Genomic DNA, 16,417 nt, shown 5'->3' with positions numbered 1-16,417 from the left:
CCTGGGCAAGTTAATTTGCCTCTTTGTGATTGGAAGACTAGACCATAACACTCTAGGTCGCCAACCTGTACTGTCCCCTCGGGAGCTTCCCTCCTCTGATCCCGAGTGCTTTTCCTTCACTTGTATGAACCTGTGTGTCCAGGTAAGCTCCTCAAAGACAGAGCGCTCTGTCCATGGCTCTTAGTATAGTTCCTGGTACACAGTGGGTGCTTAATAAATGCTGGATCATTGCTGCGAAGCTCAGCCAGCCTCTGGGGCCTTCTCCCCACGACTTCACTCTAGTCCCTGTGAGCACAACCGGGCCTTCTCAGGGATGTCCTAAGGGAAGTGCTCCCTTAACTCGGGAGCTCCACGGAAACAAAGGCAGTTCCTGGGGTGCTCGAGACCTGCTGTTGGTGCCGACTTCCCAGAATGGCCCGGGAGGGTCAACAAGAGACTCTTCCCACAGAGGAAAGGAATCGGAGAAAACAAGAGGAAGTCGGACAAAACCCGGTGGCTCAGCTGCGTCCCACTCTCTGGGACCCTCTGGGGGTTTCCTTGGCAGAGGGTCAGCATTTCCTTCTCCAACTCATTTTGCAGATGGGGAAACTGAGGCAAACAGCGTGAGGTGACACAGATCACCCAGCAAGGAGTGTCTGAGGCCAGGTTTGAACGGGGGTTTCCTGTTTCTAAGCACAGTGTTCTGTCCACTGCACCACCAGCCGCCCCGGTTCTTCTACTGGGGCGAAAATAAAGCCACAAAAATGCCTCAATAAAGGCAGATCTTTGATGAGAACATGGAACCAAAGGCAATGAGGCCGTGGATTCTCTGCTTCCCCTGCCTGCTTCTCTGCCTCTCCTTACAGATCTCCAGGAAATCCCTAGTGCTCAGGACTTTTACTGTGAGAAAGCACCGTCTACAGAAGAGCTATTGGATCCTTACCACAGTATCTGGGAGTACCATCGCCCCATTTTACAAAGGAGGAAACTGAGGTTGTCCGGCTCCTTCCCAGCCTCATCTCTGCTCCTTCCCTTCCTGACCCCGGCTCCAGGCCGGTCCCCTCTCACAAACACTGCAGAGTACTCCTCACCTCCATCCCAGGGCTTGGCCCAGGGCTCCCTCCCTCCTGGGAAGCTGCCTCTGACCCTCTGCACCCAAAGTCTCGAGGGCTCTCCTGCCTCCACTGTCCTTGTGCTACTGTTCAGGCTATATCCTCCCTCTGCACCCAAAGTCTCGAGGGCTCTCCTGCCTCCACTGTCCTTGTGCTACTGTTCAGGCTATATCCTCCCCCCACCCGAACCCCAGGAGGAAGGGCATGGGCTAATTCATTTCTCAGAGTCTGCAGCGCCTCAGCCCAGTGCGCTGGAGCTGCCCGAGAAGCGTCTGGGACACAGCCTTGGAGGGGGTGGTCCGGCCTGGGCACCTGGCGGATGGACCCGAGGCGCGAGCCCAGCTTTCTGGTGCCCACAGCTCAGGCCTCCTGCCTCTGAGCCCCATCAGCTCTGCACCCCCCCTCCCTCCCCCCCTTCAGGCTATCAGGGTTCAGGTTTTGGTTTTTTCATTTCCACATTCAGCTGGGTCTCTTAGCTAATATTTCACTAAGAAATGCAAGTCTTGGCTCTGATCTATCTGCTTAACTCAAGTTTCTCTGACGGCTGATAATGGCAACATTTTGTCCCCAGCTGCTTAAGAATTGATCCTGTCCACCAGAGGCGGGTCTGGTCCTTCTCCCCCTCTGTCTGCGGCAACCCCTGGGCTTTAAGGCTGAGACCCAACCTCCAGCAAGATCTTCAGACCCAGTGGAATCCACTGGATCCAAGACTGAGATTTAGGCCATTTTTCAGGGAAATTTAAGAATGATGATGGTAGCTAACATTTGTCCGGCATTTGTTATCTCCCGTTATCCCATTTGATGCTCACAACAATCTTGGGATTGTTGTGCTGTTGTTATTCCCATTTTACAAAGGATCTGAGGCAAACAGAAGTGACTTGCTAGTGCCTGAGGCTGGATTAGAACTCAGGGTTTTTTGCCTCCAAACTTGCCATAGCCCCACCTAGAACAGGTCGCTTCCATTTTTAAATTGGGGCACAATATAAAAGTCCACATCTCACAAATTAAAACCCCAGAGGCATCTACTCGGGCAGCAAGGGAGCTCTTACAATGGTGGGTGCGTCCATTAGGACATATCCCAGACTGATCCCGGGGAGAGAAGAGAGGCACCGATCAGTAACAGAATGGTTGGCCTTGAAAGCTTAAATAACGACTACAATCCAGATAGGAAGCGGCACAGGGAAATGATTTGCACACACAGGAAAATTAAATTAGACACCTTTAACAAAGGGAAGAAGAAGAAAAAAAGAAAAGAAGGGAAGGAAGGAAGAAAGGGAAGGAGGGAGGGAAGAAGGAAGGAAAGGAGGGAAGAAGGGAGAAAGGGAGGGAAGAAGGAAGGGGGAAAGGGAGGGAGGAAGAGAGAAAAGGAGGGAGGGGTAGGGAAAGAGGGGGAAAGGAAGGGAAGAGGGAGGGAGAGAGGGGGAAAGGAAGGAAGGAAGGAAGAGAGGGAGAAAGGGAGGGAGGGAGAAAGGGAGGGAGGGAAGGAGGAAGGGAATGAAACAAGGAAACAAAAATTCAAATCCCAGAAATCAGGAATCACATTATGGAGTGAAATGGGGGAAAGCCCCCTTGGTTGCTTCTGTTTAGTTTATTTTGAGGCAGCAACAGAGACAAGAGATTTCCGAGCAGCTCTTGGGCACATGCACCAAGGAAGAAATGAAGCAGAAACATGCAGATTCATCAGCAGCCACTTGGGAGCTTCCACTCCACTGCAAACATGGCTCCCTGGATTGGAAATGCACAACGCCATGCATGTCGCGTTAAACCAATCTGCTCCGGCTTAGATAAACAACAAATGGCTAAAAATAAAACCCTTTACCTTATTTGCCCCTTCCCTCGGCTAATTTTGGGGAATGCACCCATCTGGAGACATTCTCCTCATCTTAGAGGAGCAGGGAGAAGATCTCATCATTTTGCAGTTGCCTGAAAGCCAGGTTTTCTGATGCACATTTGGCCCAGAAACTTCAACTTGGTTAACAACTTAAATTTCCCCTTGTAGGAGATGGTGGCCCCCTTTTCTATCACTATTTATCACGAAATATTTCAAGAAGAGAATAAAGAAAGAGGAGGGATGTTGTAGAAGGAACTGGGACAGCAGAGCTCACAGGAGGCAAATAGGTGTTTCTGTGAGAATCTCCAAGGGCTCCTTTGAAAATCTCTCTCTCTCTCAATCTGTCTGTCTCTCCCCCACCTCTCTCTCTCTCTCTCTCTCTGTTTCTTTCTCTGTCTCTGTGTCTGTCTGTCTCTCTCTCCTTCCCTTTTTTTTCTGTCTCTGTTTGCTTCTGTATCTCTGTCTGTTTCTGTCTCTCTCTCCTCTCTCTTTGTCTCTCTGTCTCTGTCTCTCTCCTCCCCTTCTTTATTTGTCTCTCTGTCTGCCTCTGTGACTCTATCTCTGTTTGTCTCTGTGTCTCTGTCTCTGTCTGTCTCTCTCTCTCTCACACACACACACACACACACACACACACCTGATAGAAAGTGATATTTAGGAGAAAATGGAGATGAATGAGAGGGGAAGGGGCTTCTGACTAACCATTTTTAAATTTAGCTCTATTGTTCTCCTGAGAGACCCCCTCGGTCCCTCCTGGTACGGAGTCACAGACAGCACGGGGGATGCCGGCGGGGCTCGGAGCACCGTTAACAACGGCTGCATCAGGCTGCGTCGTGCATGGGGAAGGGGAATCATGCGGAGAGGGGGCTGCAGTCACGGAGGGGAGCCCATACCCACCTCTGCCAGACCATCACCTGACTTGGCACCGGCAGCAGAGTCGAGGAGCAGGGACTCGGCATGGATTCTACGTAAGCGCTCTTTAAGGTCTGTATTTTGTGCTAGGGCCTGGAACATGTTAAAAAAATATTGGGGCAGCGTTAATAGACAAGCTGCATCACAAAGGGTAGGAGCTGGTGGGCTGGAGATTGCTGGAAGAGGCGGTCAGTCCACGGCTCTCAGTTACAGAGAATCCCCGCTCGCCCTCACTGAGACCCTCGGCCAAGCTCCCTCAAGTACCCATGCTCCCTCTTTCCACCTCTGCCAGGTCTCAGTGGCACCCATGGAGGACGCGCCCTATGACCATCAGTCTTACTATTGTGCGCCTTTGGGCCATTCAGCTTTCTTTCTCTGGGACCCTGGTTTGATCATGTAAAGGAGAAGGGCTGGATCAGCTCAGACTCGTGTGTGTCATGGACCCCTGGCCAAGGGTATAGGGAAGCCCATGGGGCTCCTCTCAGAACCATATCTTTAAATGAATTAAATAAAACACATAGGATTCCAAAGGAAACCCATTATACTGAAAAAAATAAAATAAAATGAAGGCAAGTTCATGGCTGTAGTTAAAAATCTCTGATTGTAAGATCCTAGAGGGAAGAGAATATCTTTTGTCTCTTTTTCACTCCTCAGGGCCTGGCACATAGTAGGTGCTTAATAAACATTTTCATATTTTCTTGAGGAAAGATTTCTCGGATAAGATGCCTCCTGGCTCTAAATCTGTGAGCCTGTCATTCTCTCAGAAACGCTTCTATCCCCAGGCTGAGAGAAGCACAATCTATTCCAGGCCCACATTCAGATCAGTTCTGGCTTGGCAGAGTTAGCCAGAGTTTCTCCTCCTCATGGCACAGCTTTTAAGAACTCAGGGTCACCATCCCAGACCTCAGGGGAGGGAGGGCTTTTGTGGAGAAAGCTGATTAGGAACAACTTTTTAAAACAGAACTGTGTCTAAACCCATAGAAACAGTGGGTTGGAGATGCTGGAAAAGAGGGAACCTGCAATGCCGGATTTCATCCCATTTGTACTGGCTCCAGGTTGGAATTTTTGCATCAGGATAAGAAGCGACACAGCAGCTTGTTAGGAGGAGGATGGAAAATGGGCATCAAACTGTTGCAACATTACAAGCTGAGCCCCAGACACGGCCAGTCTGGCTCAGGGCCTCCCTGTCTCTTTTTCTTAACTTCTGTTGCCAGACTGCTCATTACTGACTCCCTCTCCTCCCCTTCCTGTGCCTGACAAAGAAAACTGCCCAGATGCTCTATCAGCAGCTAATACCTGCTTAATTGAAAGAAAGAAAGGAAGGAAGGAAAAAATAGAAGAAAGAAGGAAGGGAGAGAAGAAGGGAAAGAAAGGCAATAAGGAAGAAAAAAAAGAAGGAAGGAAAAAACAAAGAAGAAAGGAAAGAAAGAGGGAGAGAAGAATGAAAGAAGGAAGGCAATAAGGAAAGAAGAAAGAAAGAAAGGAAGGGAGGAAGGGAGAGAGGAAAGAAAGAGGGAAGGAAGGAAGGAAGGAAGGAAGAAAGGAAGGAAGGAGAGAAAGAGGGAAAGAAAGATAATAAGGAAGGAAAGAAGAAACAAGAGAAGGAAGGAAAGAGGGAGGGAGGGAAGAATGGAAGAAAAGAAGGAAGAAAGGAAGGAAGACAAAAAAAAAAAATCACATAATCATGGCTGAAATGCTCTCCTAGGACCTGGTCCATCACATGTTTTAACTTTGCCGTCTCTCTTGCAGCTCTTGGAAGGCTGGAGAGAAAGGCACAAATCTCACTGAAAAATTCTAGCTCCCCTCTCCTCTGATGGCAGTGCGACTCCTACTGGACCCTCCTCCCTCTTTATACCTTCACCTCTACACCCTCAGCCACAAAGTGCAAGACACACACAAAACTGATCCCTGGCTAACTCTAAGAGGAAATCCCATAAGGAAAAGAAAGGTTTCTTCTGTTCTAACTCGCCAACGCTCACATTGGTCAGAGGGTGAACTGTTTCCATCTGAGTGATCAGTGAACGTCTCATGGAAAGCAGTGTCGGAGAGTTTTCATCTGAGCATGGAGGAGGGTGAAAATGGTCCCACTTCTCTAGCCCCAAGTGCTGCAGGAGCTGGCTCATAACTAGTCCAAACAACAGTTGTCTAAGTCTGTGCCTCTGCTGACCCCATCCTGGCCCGGAACAAACCCCCAGGCCCAGCCCCCAATGCCCTCCACAGACTGGGTCAGCCCATACAGGTCTGCTCCGTGTAACGCCCCTTCCCAAGCACCCCATTCCAGTGAGACAAGCCTGCAGAGCTGTTTCCTGAACAGAACTCCCTTTCTCCCACCTTGGACAAGTCATATGGTCTCTGTAAGATGAAAATAATAGCAGCAATTCCCTCCCAGAGATATAGAGAGGATCAAATGAACTCCACGTAAGCAGCAAAATGAAATGCCACATATTTGTGAATTATTACTGCACTGCCTATCAATGTGTGTGTGAATTCTCCCTGCTCTACCTACAGACACGTGTGAAAACTCACCTGAGTGTGAATTCTCCCTGCCCTGCCTACAGACATGTGTGAAAGTTCATCTGAGTATGAATTCTCCCTGCTTTGCCTACAGACACGTGTGAAAGCTCACCTGAGTGTGAATTCTCCCTGCTCTGCCTACAGACACATATGAAAGATCACCTGTGTGTGAATCTTCCCTGCTCCACCTGTAAATATGTGAAAGCTCACCTGAGTGTGAATTCTCCCTGCCCCGCCTACAGACAGAGCTCCTGTTCTGAGGTCACTTAGAAGGCCCCAGTTAACACAAAGCAAGGCCCTGAATCCAAATTCTGAAACTTACATTTTAGCTTTGCTGAGGACTCTAACATATTAAAGGCTATATACACTAAGTGCTTAATAATTGTTGGTTGAATTTGTTGAATAAAAATAATGATCATCTGATTGTTGGAGGGGATGTGGGAAAACTGGGACATTGATTCATTGTTGGTGGAGTTGTGAACGAATCCAACCATTTTGGAGAGTAGTTTGGAACTATGCTCAAAAAGTTATCAAACTGTGCATACCCTTTGATCCAGCAGTGTTACTACTGGGATTATATCCCAAAGAGATTATAAAGAAGGGAAAGGGACCTGTATGTGCACGAATGTTTGTGGCAGCCCTTTTTGTAGTGGCTAGAAACTGGAAACTGAATGGATGTCCATCAGTTGGAGAATGGCTGAATAAATTGTGGTATATGAATATTATGGAATATTACTGTTCTGTAAGAAATGACCAACAGGATGATTTCAGAAAGGCCTGGAGAGACTTACACGAACTGATGCTGAGTGAAATGAGCAGGACCAGGAGATCATTATATACTTCAACAACAATACTATATGATGACCAGTTCTGATGGATCAGGCCATCCTCAGCAACGAGATCAACCAAATCATTTCTAATGGAGCAGTAATGAACTGAACTAGCTATACCCAGAAAAAAGAACTCTGGGAGATGACTAAAAACCATTACATTAAATTCCCAATCCCTATATTTATGCACACATGCATTTTTGATTTCCTTCACAAGCTAATTGTACAATAATTCAGAGTCTGATTCTTTTTGTACAGCAAAATAATGTTTTGGTCATGTATACTTATTGTGTATCTAAGTTATATTTTAATATATTTAACATCTACTGGTCATCCTGCCATTTAGGGGAGGGGGGGGGGGGGGGTAAGAGGTGAAAAATTGGAACAAGAGGTTTGGCAATTGTTAATGCTGTAAAGTTACCCATGTATATATCCTGTAAATAAAAGGCTATTAAATAAAAAAAAAATTAAAAAAAAATAATAATGATCATCTAATTGGTTTATTCTGTCAGGAACTGTCCGTGAAACCCAGAATCCAGACAAGATGAGATGATATGAGCAAGAAAGAAGGAGGGAAACGTTTGTAAAGCTCCTACTATGTGCTAAGCACTTGAGAAATATCATACAAAAATCTCATTTGGTCTTCCAACAACCCTGAGAGATAGGTGCTGCTGTTAATCCCATATATATAGTTCAGGAAACTGAGGCAGACAGATGCCAAATGACTTTCCAGGAGTTGTCTACCTACTAAGCGCATGAGATCACATTTGAACTCAGCACTCTATTTACACGGCACCCTTTAGCTGCCAGGACAGCTCTGCAGCTTTCCTCTGTAGCACACATGTCACTTACGGATGATAAGGCGTGTTTCAGACCCACGATCTGTGCAGAAGGTGATGAGGAAGACTCGTGCTCCATGATCTGCTTCAGTTTCTCCCTCTCATTTGATATGGTATTGAAAGCTGACTTTAAGGTGAAGTAAACTAGATTTAAATTTAAAAAAAAAAGGAAGAGTTTAAAAAAAATTGAGTCAATAAAATAGTTACTATCACAACAGTCAATTGATAAACATTTATTAAGCACCTACTATGTGCCAGACACTATGCTAAGAGCTGGGGATATTAAAAGAGGCAAAAGACAATCCCAGAGCTTATAATCTAATGGATATCAGGATCAGAAATATTAGCCTTTTTTTTAAAGGTAAAGATTTAGAAAAGAAAAAGTGTAACTTCTGTGAGTGTTACATAAAGCACAAATGCACACTCAAATTCATATTCATACATGGGGTAGCTCCTTATCCCATAATAACCACAGCATCATGCTATGAAAGCTGCTCTCGAACACTGAGCCAGGCTGGGTTGACACTGTGCCAGAACAACCCATTTTAGGAATCAAAGAGGTCCAAGGCAATATCTGGGTCTTTAGACCACTTCCACTAAATGCAGTTTACTTTATAAACACACACACACACACACACACACATACTGAATATTGTGAGTCTAATGATAATAATATAATGTGACTAAACTTTTCAAGTTTCAATTTAAATTATTTATTGTAAATGTCCCCCTCCCCCCTCAACTGGAAGTGGGAGTTGGGAGTTGGGAAGGAAGAGTTCCCTTCCCAACAAATAAAAAAGAAGGGAAGGTCATTGAAACATTTAAAAGCAACGAGCACCAGAGAACTGGAAAGTGAGGGCATGCCTATTAATTGGAGAATGACCAAACAAGCATATAGTTGTTGTGGAACATGACTGCACCTGGGAAATGAGAGGGATGGTTTCAGAAAAACCTGGGGAGTCTTACGTGAACTGATGCGAGGTGAAAGTAGCAGAACCATGAGAACGTCGTACAGAAGAACAGCAATGTTATAAGGATGATCCACTGGAAAAGACTTGGCTGCTCTGATCAAGACAATGACCCATTCCACCATAACTCCAAAGGACTATGATGAAAAATGCTACCCATCTCAGAGAGAAAACTATGAATGGGTGTAGAGAGAAACAGACTTTTTGTGTAGGTTTCTTGCCTTTTTTTTGGTAACGTAGTTAATACATAAATGAGCTTTGCATGACTTCACACATATAATGGAGTATCATATTGCTTGCCTTGGGTAGAAGAGGGGGAGGAGAGAGAAACAGAATTTGAAACTCAAAATTTTAAAAGGAACATTAAAAATAAATAATTGAAAAAGAAAAAAAAAAAAAAGCAAGGCACAGAATAAAACAAAGGGAAAACCAAAAGGAAAGACAAACAAGCACGGACACTTTGAAAATTGAATTCATTATACACTTATGTAAGGTACCGCCCCTTTCATACGAGAAGAGCTCGCTTGCTAAAAGTGGCCAAAAACAATTGTGTAAGAGGGGGGAAAACCTCATAAAATCAGCTTAGGAAGACAGAGTCTCTCACATAAAATATTGAGCAGAGATCCACACTGTTCTGAGGAGCAGACAGAGAACTGCCCTTTGGGGGACTGTAATATACTGGGAGGGTGTGTTTGAAGTCAGAAGAATGATGAAGGTAATTGGGACTGCAGGGCATTATCGTCCGTTGGCTGGTTTTCTATGGCTGGTTGTTGCTTGGGATTTTTTTTTTGTAAGAGATTTAACATTTACAATTGAAACTGAAAATTGAATGACTGCTTGGGGACACTGAGATTATTATTAAGGGACAGTGGGGTCCATATTTTTCAGGAGGCTGTGACATGAGTCTTTAGGAGATAAAGGCAGGGAGAAGAAGCAAACACAGAAAGGAACATAAGAAGCCATGGAAGGTCAATCAAACAGCTGGTTCCAGCTGAGAACACCGATTCTGCAGTTGCTTGGAGGGGAGCCTGCTGATTGGAAGAAAGGGAACGTTCTGCAGATTGGCCAGCAGAAAGGCTCATTTGGCTGAAAGGGCTCTTCAGCTACTGTGCTAATGGGAGGAGAGCCCAACTCTGCTGCTGCATATACAGAACTTTCTACATTCACTGTTCTGTAGAGCCATCTGTATCATGAGAAAGGGGGAAAAAACTCGGGCAGTTCCTCATTGCTTACGAGAGAAAGGGCAGGGGGGAACAGGCTTTGCGATTTTTTTATTATAAGTGGGGTTTATTGGAGAAGAGGCTTGAGCTGGCTTTGCTTTTCAGAAGAGAAAGCAGAAACCCTGTTGAATGAAAAGCTGGCTGGGCAGTTGTCTGAACACAGAGAGTCACCTCGAAGAGTTTTGTACTTTTCTGGCTGAAAAGAATGACTTGCCACTAAAAAAATGCAATGTTGGGGGGGGGGTCTCTATACGGATAGAAAAACAGCTACACACACATTTTCATATATATATATATATATATATATATATATAAGAGAGAGAGAGAGAGAGAGAGAGAGAGAAAGAAAAGAGAGAGAGAAAGAAACATATTTAGAGATTATTATTTGAGAAACTCAACATTTTAAAAATAAAGAATTGAAAAAGGAAAAAAAAGGCAAGGCACAGAATAAAACAAAAGCAAAACCAAAAGGAAAGACAAACAAGCAGGAACACTTTGAAAATTGAAGTCATTATACACTTATGTAAGGTACTGCCCCTTTCATACGAGAAGAGCTTGCTTACTAAAAGTGGCCAAAAACAATTGTGTAAGAGGGGGAAAAACCTTATAAAATCAGCTTATAAAGAAAGAGTCTCTCACATAAAATATTGAGCAGAGATCCAGACTGTTCTGAGGAGCAGACAGAGAACTGCCCTTAGGGGGACTGTTATATACTGGGAGGGTATATTATACGTATGTATTTGCATTGCTAAGAGAGTAACATTTTCTTAGTGCCCTATTAAATGTGGCTGTGAATTTAAAAGGCTGTCACTGATCTATTGGCTAGAAAGCAGAAGAGAATAAATTTTGCCCATCGTGAGACTGGAGAGGACCAAGAGGAGCATTTATCAGAGAAGCAGCTTTGTGAGGTACAGATCTTTCTTGAAGGGTCAAGGGCATCAAGGCCTGTCATCCAGAGCTGTGAAAAGCTTCTGGTATGCAGGTTACCTCATTCACGTGCCTTCCAGCTAAGTGTCTGTAAATATGTGTTTTCTCTCTTTCATGGATACTCTATACAATGTATACACATATGATTCAGGTTTATTGTTGGACTGTACTTTCTCTCTATATGTATAGTTCTATATTATAGAAAATTTCCATATTATAGAAATATATAGAATTTAATTGTACCTGCTCTTGCCTTCTAATGAGTAAATAACATCATTACTAGTGCTCTTGCCTTAATTTTAATAAATGTTTTATGATTAAGAGTCACTGGTATCATTTTGATTGATTTTGTATAAATGGAAGTACACCAGTGGGGGTTTAAGACCTATAATAGCAATTAGCATACAGTTTTCCTTCCACATTAAGGTTATCTTAGATGCTAAGAGTGTGGTTGAAGAGGAGCAATGTGGCCACGGGCAATCTCCAACTCTGGGGGAAAATCCCAGAATGACGGCGTGAAGTAGATTGGGGTTCATGAAGCAGCTCAGAGAGGGGGAAACACAAATGACACGTCAGGCCCCGCTTTTGCAGACGCCGCTGCCCAAATGGATGGGGCACATCCACACTATACCTCAAAGGGAAAATCAAAGTATCTATAATAGAAATGTGCATACAATTCACTTTGCCCATGGAAGTGTTCATCTAAAGTTCTGAATTTTTAAAAAGTCACAACAACAATAACAAAAGCTTCAATTTATGTGATAATAATAGTTTAGATAATAAAATCCTGAACCTGGACAGGGACAATAATAATAATAATAATAACAACAACAACAACTAGCATTTATATAGTACTTTCAAAGTTTGCAAAGTTCTTTACGATCATTATTTCAGATTGCCTTCACCACAACTCTGGGAGATAGATATTATCTTTTTTTACCCCCATTTACAGAGAGCTAAAGGGTCCAGAGCCGAGTGTCTGAGATGATATTTAGTCTCAGGTTCAGCGTTCTAGTGTCTGGCTGGTCGTCTTAGAGAAGGGACAAGGTCAAAGAGGTTGTGGAGGTAGAAGGGATGAATCTGTTTGTAGACCTGGTTTTTATGTCCAAAGTAATAGGAAACAGCAGCTTCCAGACACATCAAGAACACTCTTTCTCCCATGGACGTCTCTGATTATTCGCAAAACGATTTTTTAGCTGTTTATTTGTTCCTAGCAAGCTTTTTTTTTAAAAAATAGAAAAAAAGATTAGAAGGTCCAAGTGATAGTATATCTTCATGTCCCTGGCAAGAGAGCCAGACAGTCACCGTCTCTGTCTTAGCGGCAATTATCACCCAAATGGGGAACCAAACCTCCTACGGCAATAGCTTTTTAGAGTCAACTCCAAATGCCAGAAGCAAGACTTTTCACTTCATCACCATCGAACTCTTTTGTTTGGGGAATATTTTAAGTTCTATCCAATTAAGCAAACATTTATTAAGTGTACACAATGTGCAAGATATGCTAAAGAATGGTTTGGATTGGGTTTTATTTTGGTCTGTTTGCCTGTTTTCTAGCATCCACAAAAGATGACAACAAATCCTTCCAAATCTTGATTTTCTCTCATTTTAAAATCTCCCTGGCTCCCAAGATGATGTGGTACGGTGGGAAAAGCACACGCTATGGAGGCAGAGGACCCGGGTTCAAAACCCAGCCCTGCCACCTGCGTAGACCTAGGGAAAATCCCTTCTCTTGTCTGTGCCTCAGTCAAATGAAGGGAGTCGGACAGCTCTGATCCCACCTATGATGGGTGATATCTTTGGGCCATATATATTACTACTCAGGAAATTGACAGAACTGGACAGATGACCTCCAAAGTTCCTTCCAGGTCTAAATGACATAGTCTTTTGGTTTATTTGAAATGACAACTAGAGTTCAGAAAGAAAAAAATCTTTCAAGGAAGAACCTCAACATTTTTCTTCATCTAAAAATGAAAAAATAATATTATTATAAATATCATGTTATTAAAATAATAAATAAATGAAAAAACTGATCCTAGAGCAGCCTTAGTCATTACTCAACTACCTTGAAGCGGCCTGCCAAATGGGTTCAGGGCTACCTCGTATGACAGGCAAATATGGCCTCTAGTTCCCATCTATTCCTGCCATAGCTCTGAGTAACTTTTGCAGCACCAGCTGTCAGGGCGGAGGTGGGCAGGACCTCCCTCTGCCAACAGCCAATAAAGAGCTATTACTGCATCTGACATAGTTTGCCGATTGAAAAAATAGCCTTGCTATTTCTCATCATGTACAGGAATACCCATTTAACAACAGCTACATACTTAAAAATGGGTAGGCCAATTTTTTTTTACTAGGATGACATCATTCTGAAATGTGCAAATAGAATTGGACTTACTCAGAAAATTTGTGTTTAAATCCTACTTCAGATACTTACTTTAAAAAAAAAATGTTCACTCCACTTTTATTAGACACCTACTGTGTACGAGGTACTGTCCAGTCTGGGATTTAAATAGAAAAGGGTCAAATCTAAACTCTTTTATTTGCTATTTCAAGCTCTTCATAAGCTGTCCGTTCCTCCCTTGGCAGTCTCTCATTCTTTATTCCTCTGCATATAATCTATGTTCCTGCAACTCTCACCAACTCAGCAAGTCCAAAACAGACCTCATTGTCTTTCCCCTAAAACCTCCCAGCTCCTACCTTCCTGTAACTGTGGGGAGCGAGCCCCCCACCCCCACCCCCAGGCTCCCGGGCTCCAGCTTAGGACCCTCGCTGTCTCTGACTGTTCTCATTGTTGAGCTGGGGCCAAAGTTTACCAATTTCACCTTTGCAGCATCTCTCACATACAGCCCCTGCCCAGGTCCTCGCCATCTCACACCAGGACTGAGGCAATGGCTTGTGGGATCTGCCCGCCTCCTGTCCTGCATCTCTTCAGCTCGGGAAGACCATCCCACTCTTGTCCACCATCTCTGCCCCCACCCACCCCTCAACACCAGTGGCTATTTCTCACCTCCAGGATAAAAGACAAAATCACTGGGTAGTAAAAGCACGACTTGGTCTAGTCCCATTTTCTTATTCTTCACTTTCTTGTACTTTTGATTTTTCTTTTCTTATACTTCAACCCACGCCCTCCCTGGAACACAGGCCTCAAATACACTTTTCAAAATAGTCACATAGGTCTCCTGGCTATTCTTCAAACAAGACCCTTCATCTCCAGCCTCCAGGCATTTCCTCTGAGTGTCCCCCACATCTGCCATGCTCTCCCTCCTCATGCTTGACTCCTAGCTTCCCTCACTCGTTCCGAGTCCCAGCTGGAACCCACTTGCTCCAGGCAGCTTTTCCCAAGCCCTCTTCCTTCCCCTGCCTTCTCTCTGGCTAGAGCTTGTTTATGCATGGAGTCTGCCTGTTGTCTCCCCCACTCGACTGGGAGCTCCATGAGATCATGAGCTGACTTCTGCCTTTCTTTGTATCCCTGGCACTTAGCAGAATGCCTGGAACATAGAAGGCGTTTAATAAATGCTTACTGACTGCTGTAGTAGGTGCTTAGTAAATGCTTACTTTCTGAATGAATGTCCTGAAATAGCTTAAACAAAACACTGGATCTCTCAACTCCAAGCCTGTGCCCTGGTCACTCTTACCTCCACTGGCTCCCTTCCCCGGCCTCCTTCAATAACCAGCTCAAATCAGATTCACTGCAGGATTACCTCAGATGCTTACTGTGAGACCCCAGAGTCACTTAACCTCAACCATTCTGAGTTTCCATCTGTAAAATGGAATTAATAAGAGCATCTACTGCCCACGGTTGCTGTGGAAATCAAATACTCAGGGAATGAGGTACTTTGTAGCAACCAAAGAGTTAAATCAATGTAAACTCTAGTTATAACAAGGCTAACAAGTTTTCTTGGGCTATACAGCCACAAGCTAAAGGTTGAAGGATGAAGGTCAGCCAGAGCAAGAGGGGGGCAGGAGTTGGAAGAGGGGAGGGGAGTGCCTGCAGAGGAGCCCACGGGTCAGGAGGCTCACGGGGAGGCGAGGAGAGCGGGAGAGCTGGGCCCGGGCTCCGAGGGGGCTCATGGACTGATGGACATTTCAGACTCTTCACTGGCGCCATCCCACAGCAAAACCTAGAGCTGCCACTCTTCACCTGCCACCATTTTTTTTATGCAACTGCATTTCAAAATTATTAGTCACCTTTGTAATCTTATCTATTTTATTTGATGCCTTTAAAAGCATGATTCTGGGAACGGGTCCATGGGCTTTCCCAGACGTTGGGACCAGAGAAGATTAGGAAGCTTTTCTATAGCGGGCGGCTCCCAGCGCTTTGGGCGGCTTTTCCTGGGAGGACCTACGGGAGGCTGTTAAGAGAGGCCCGGGATAGGTCAATGTGGAGGGACCGAGGTCTCGAAGGGGTCCCAGACAGGAGTGATCAAGTCATGGGAAAATCACAAACACTCACACACACTCACACACTACACTTAGACACAGCCACACATACAGTCACAAGCATTTTGCGGAGAGGGGACGTTGGTCGAGATTCATGAGCCAGGAACCTGCTCAGGTCTCTCAACTTCTCCTGGAAGCCTTCTGCAAGGCATTTCTTCCTGGATTTCTTTATAACTGCAAGGCAGGGAGGCTTCTAAAAGGTGCAAAGCAGCCTTGCCCAGAGAACCTGAGCTTGGAGCCAGGAGAGCCGAGTCCCACTAGACTCTTTCTTACAGACCCAGGTGACTGTCCCTTCACTTTCCCCTCGGGGCTCATTTTCCTCATCTGTAAAATGCACACATGGAGCTAGATGCCTCCGAGGTTGCATTCAGTCTAGGATCCGTCAGATATGAGGATTGTCCAGAGGATACGGAAGAGGAGCATGATGGGCTTGAACAGGCCATGGCCCATTACGGAAAAGCGGAATAAAGAGCTTGCTCTAAGCAACATCTAACACTCGCTCTGTGTATACATTTGTTTACTTCTTGTCTCCCCCGTTAGACCGTAAGCTCTTTGAGGGCAGGGATGGTCTTTTGCCTCCTTCTATGTCCCTAGAGCTTAGTACAATATGTGGCACACATTAGACACTTAATAAATGTTCACTGATTGATTGAATGTGTAAGCAAGAAAGATGGATTGAAGGATGACCAATGGGCAGCCCAATTTCTTTATAGGATCTGTGAGAGGAAAAGGGAAATCAAGGAAGGTTTTGATCTATTGGTGCACGCTTAGGGAAAGGGAGGGGCAGAAGGGGTGGATCACCAGATCCGAATCTGGAGGGAGGACCCACAGCAAGATGGCAGAGCCACTGA

General features: G+C 44.8%; 1 protein-coding gene across 7 annotated transcripts in view; it reads right to left on the bottom strand.

Annotated features, from left to right (window-relative positions):
• OSBPL3 (oxysterol binding protein like 3) overlaps positions 1–16,417 on the bottom strand; it is a 126,297-nt gene that overhangs the window by 32,480 nt on the left and 77,400 nt on the right. For 5 of the 7 annotated variants that reach the window (XM_031940578.1, XM_031940577.1, XM_031940576.1 and 2 more), the window contains 2 exons: positions 8,028–8,158; positions 3,817–3,924 (listed from right to left, as the gene is read on the bottom strand). In XM_031940578.1, the coding sequence (XP_031796438.1) occupies positions 3,817–3,924; positions 8,028–8,158 (239 nt within the window). The remainder of the gene's footprint in view (positions 1–3,816; positions 3,925–8,027; positions 8,159–16,417) is intronic. The other 2 variants (XM_031940582.1, XM_031940581.1) reach the window with 1 other exon arrangement.

This window comes from Sarcophilus harrisii, chromosome 5, assembly GCF_902635505.1.
Source record: "Sarcophilus harrisii chromosome 5, mSarHar1.11, whole genome shotgun sequence".
Lineage (NCBI taxonomy): Eukaryota > Metazoa > Chordata > Mammalia > Dasyuromorphia > Dasyuridae > Sarcophilus > Sarcophilus harrisii.
This window is presented reverse-complemented; position numbering and strand designations above follow the sequence as displayed.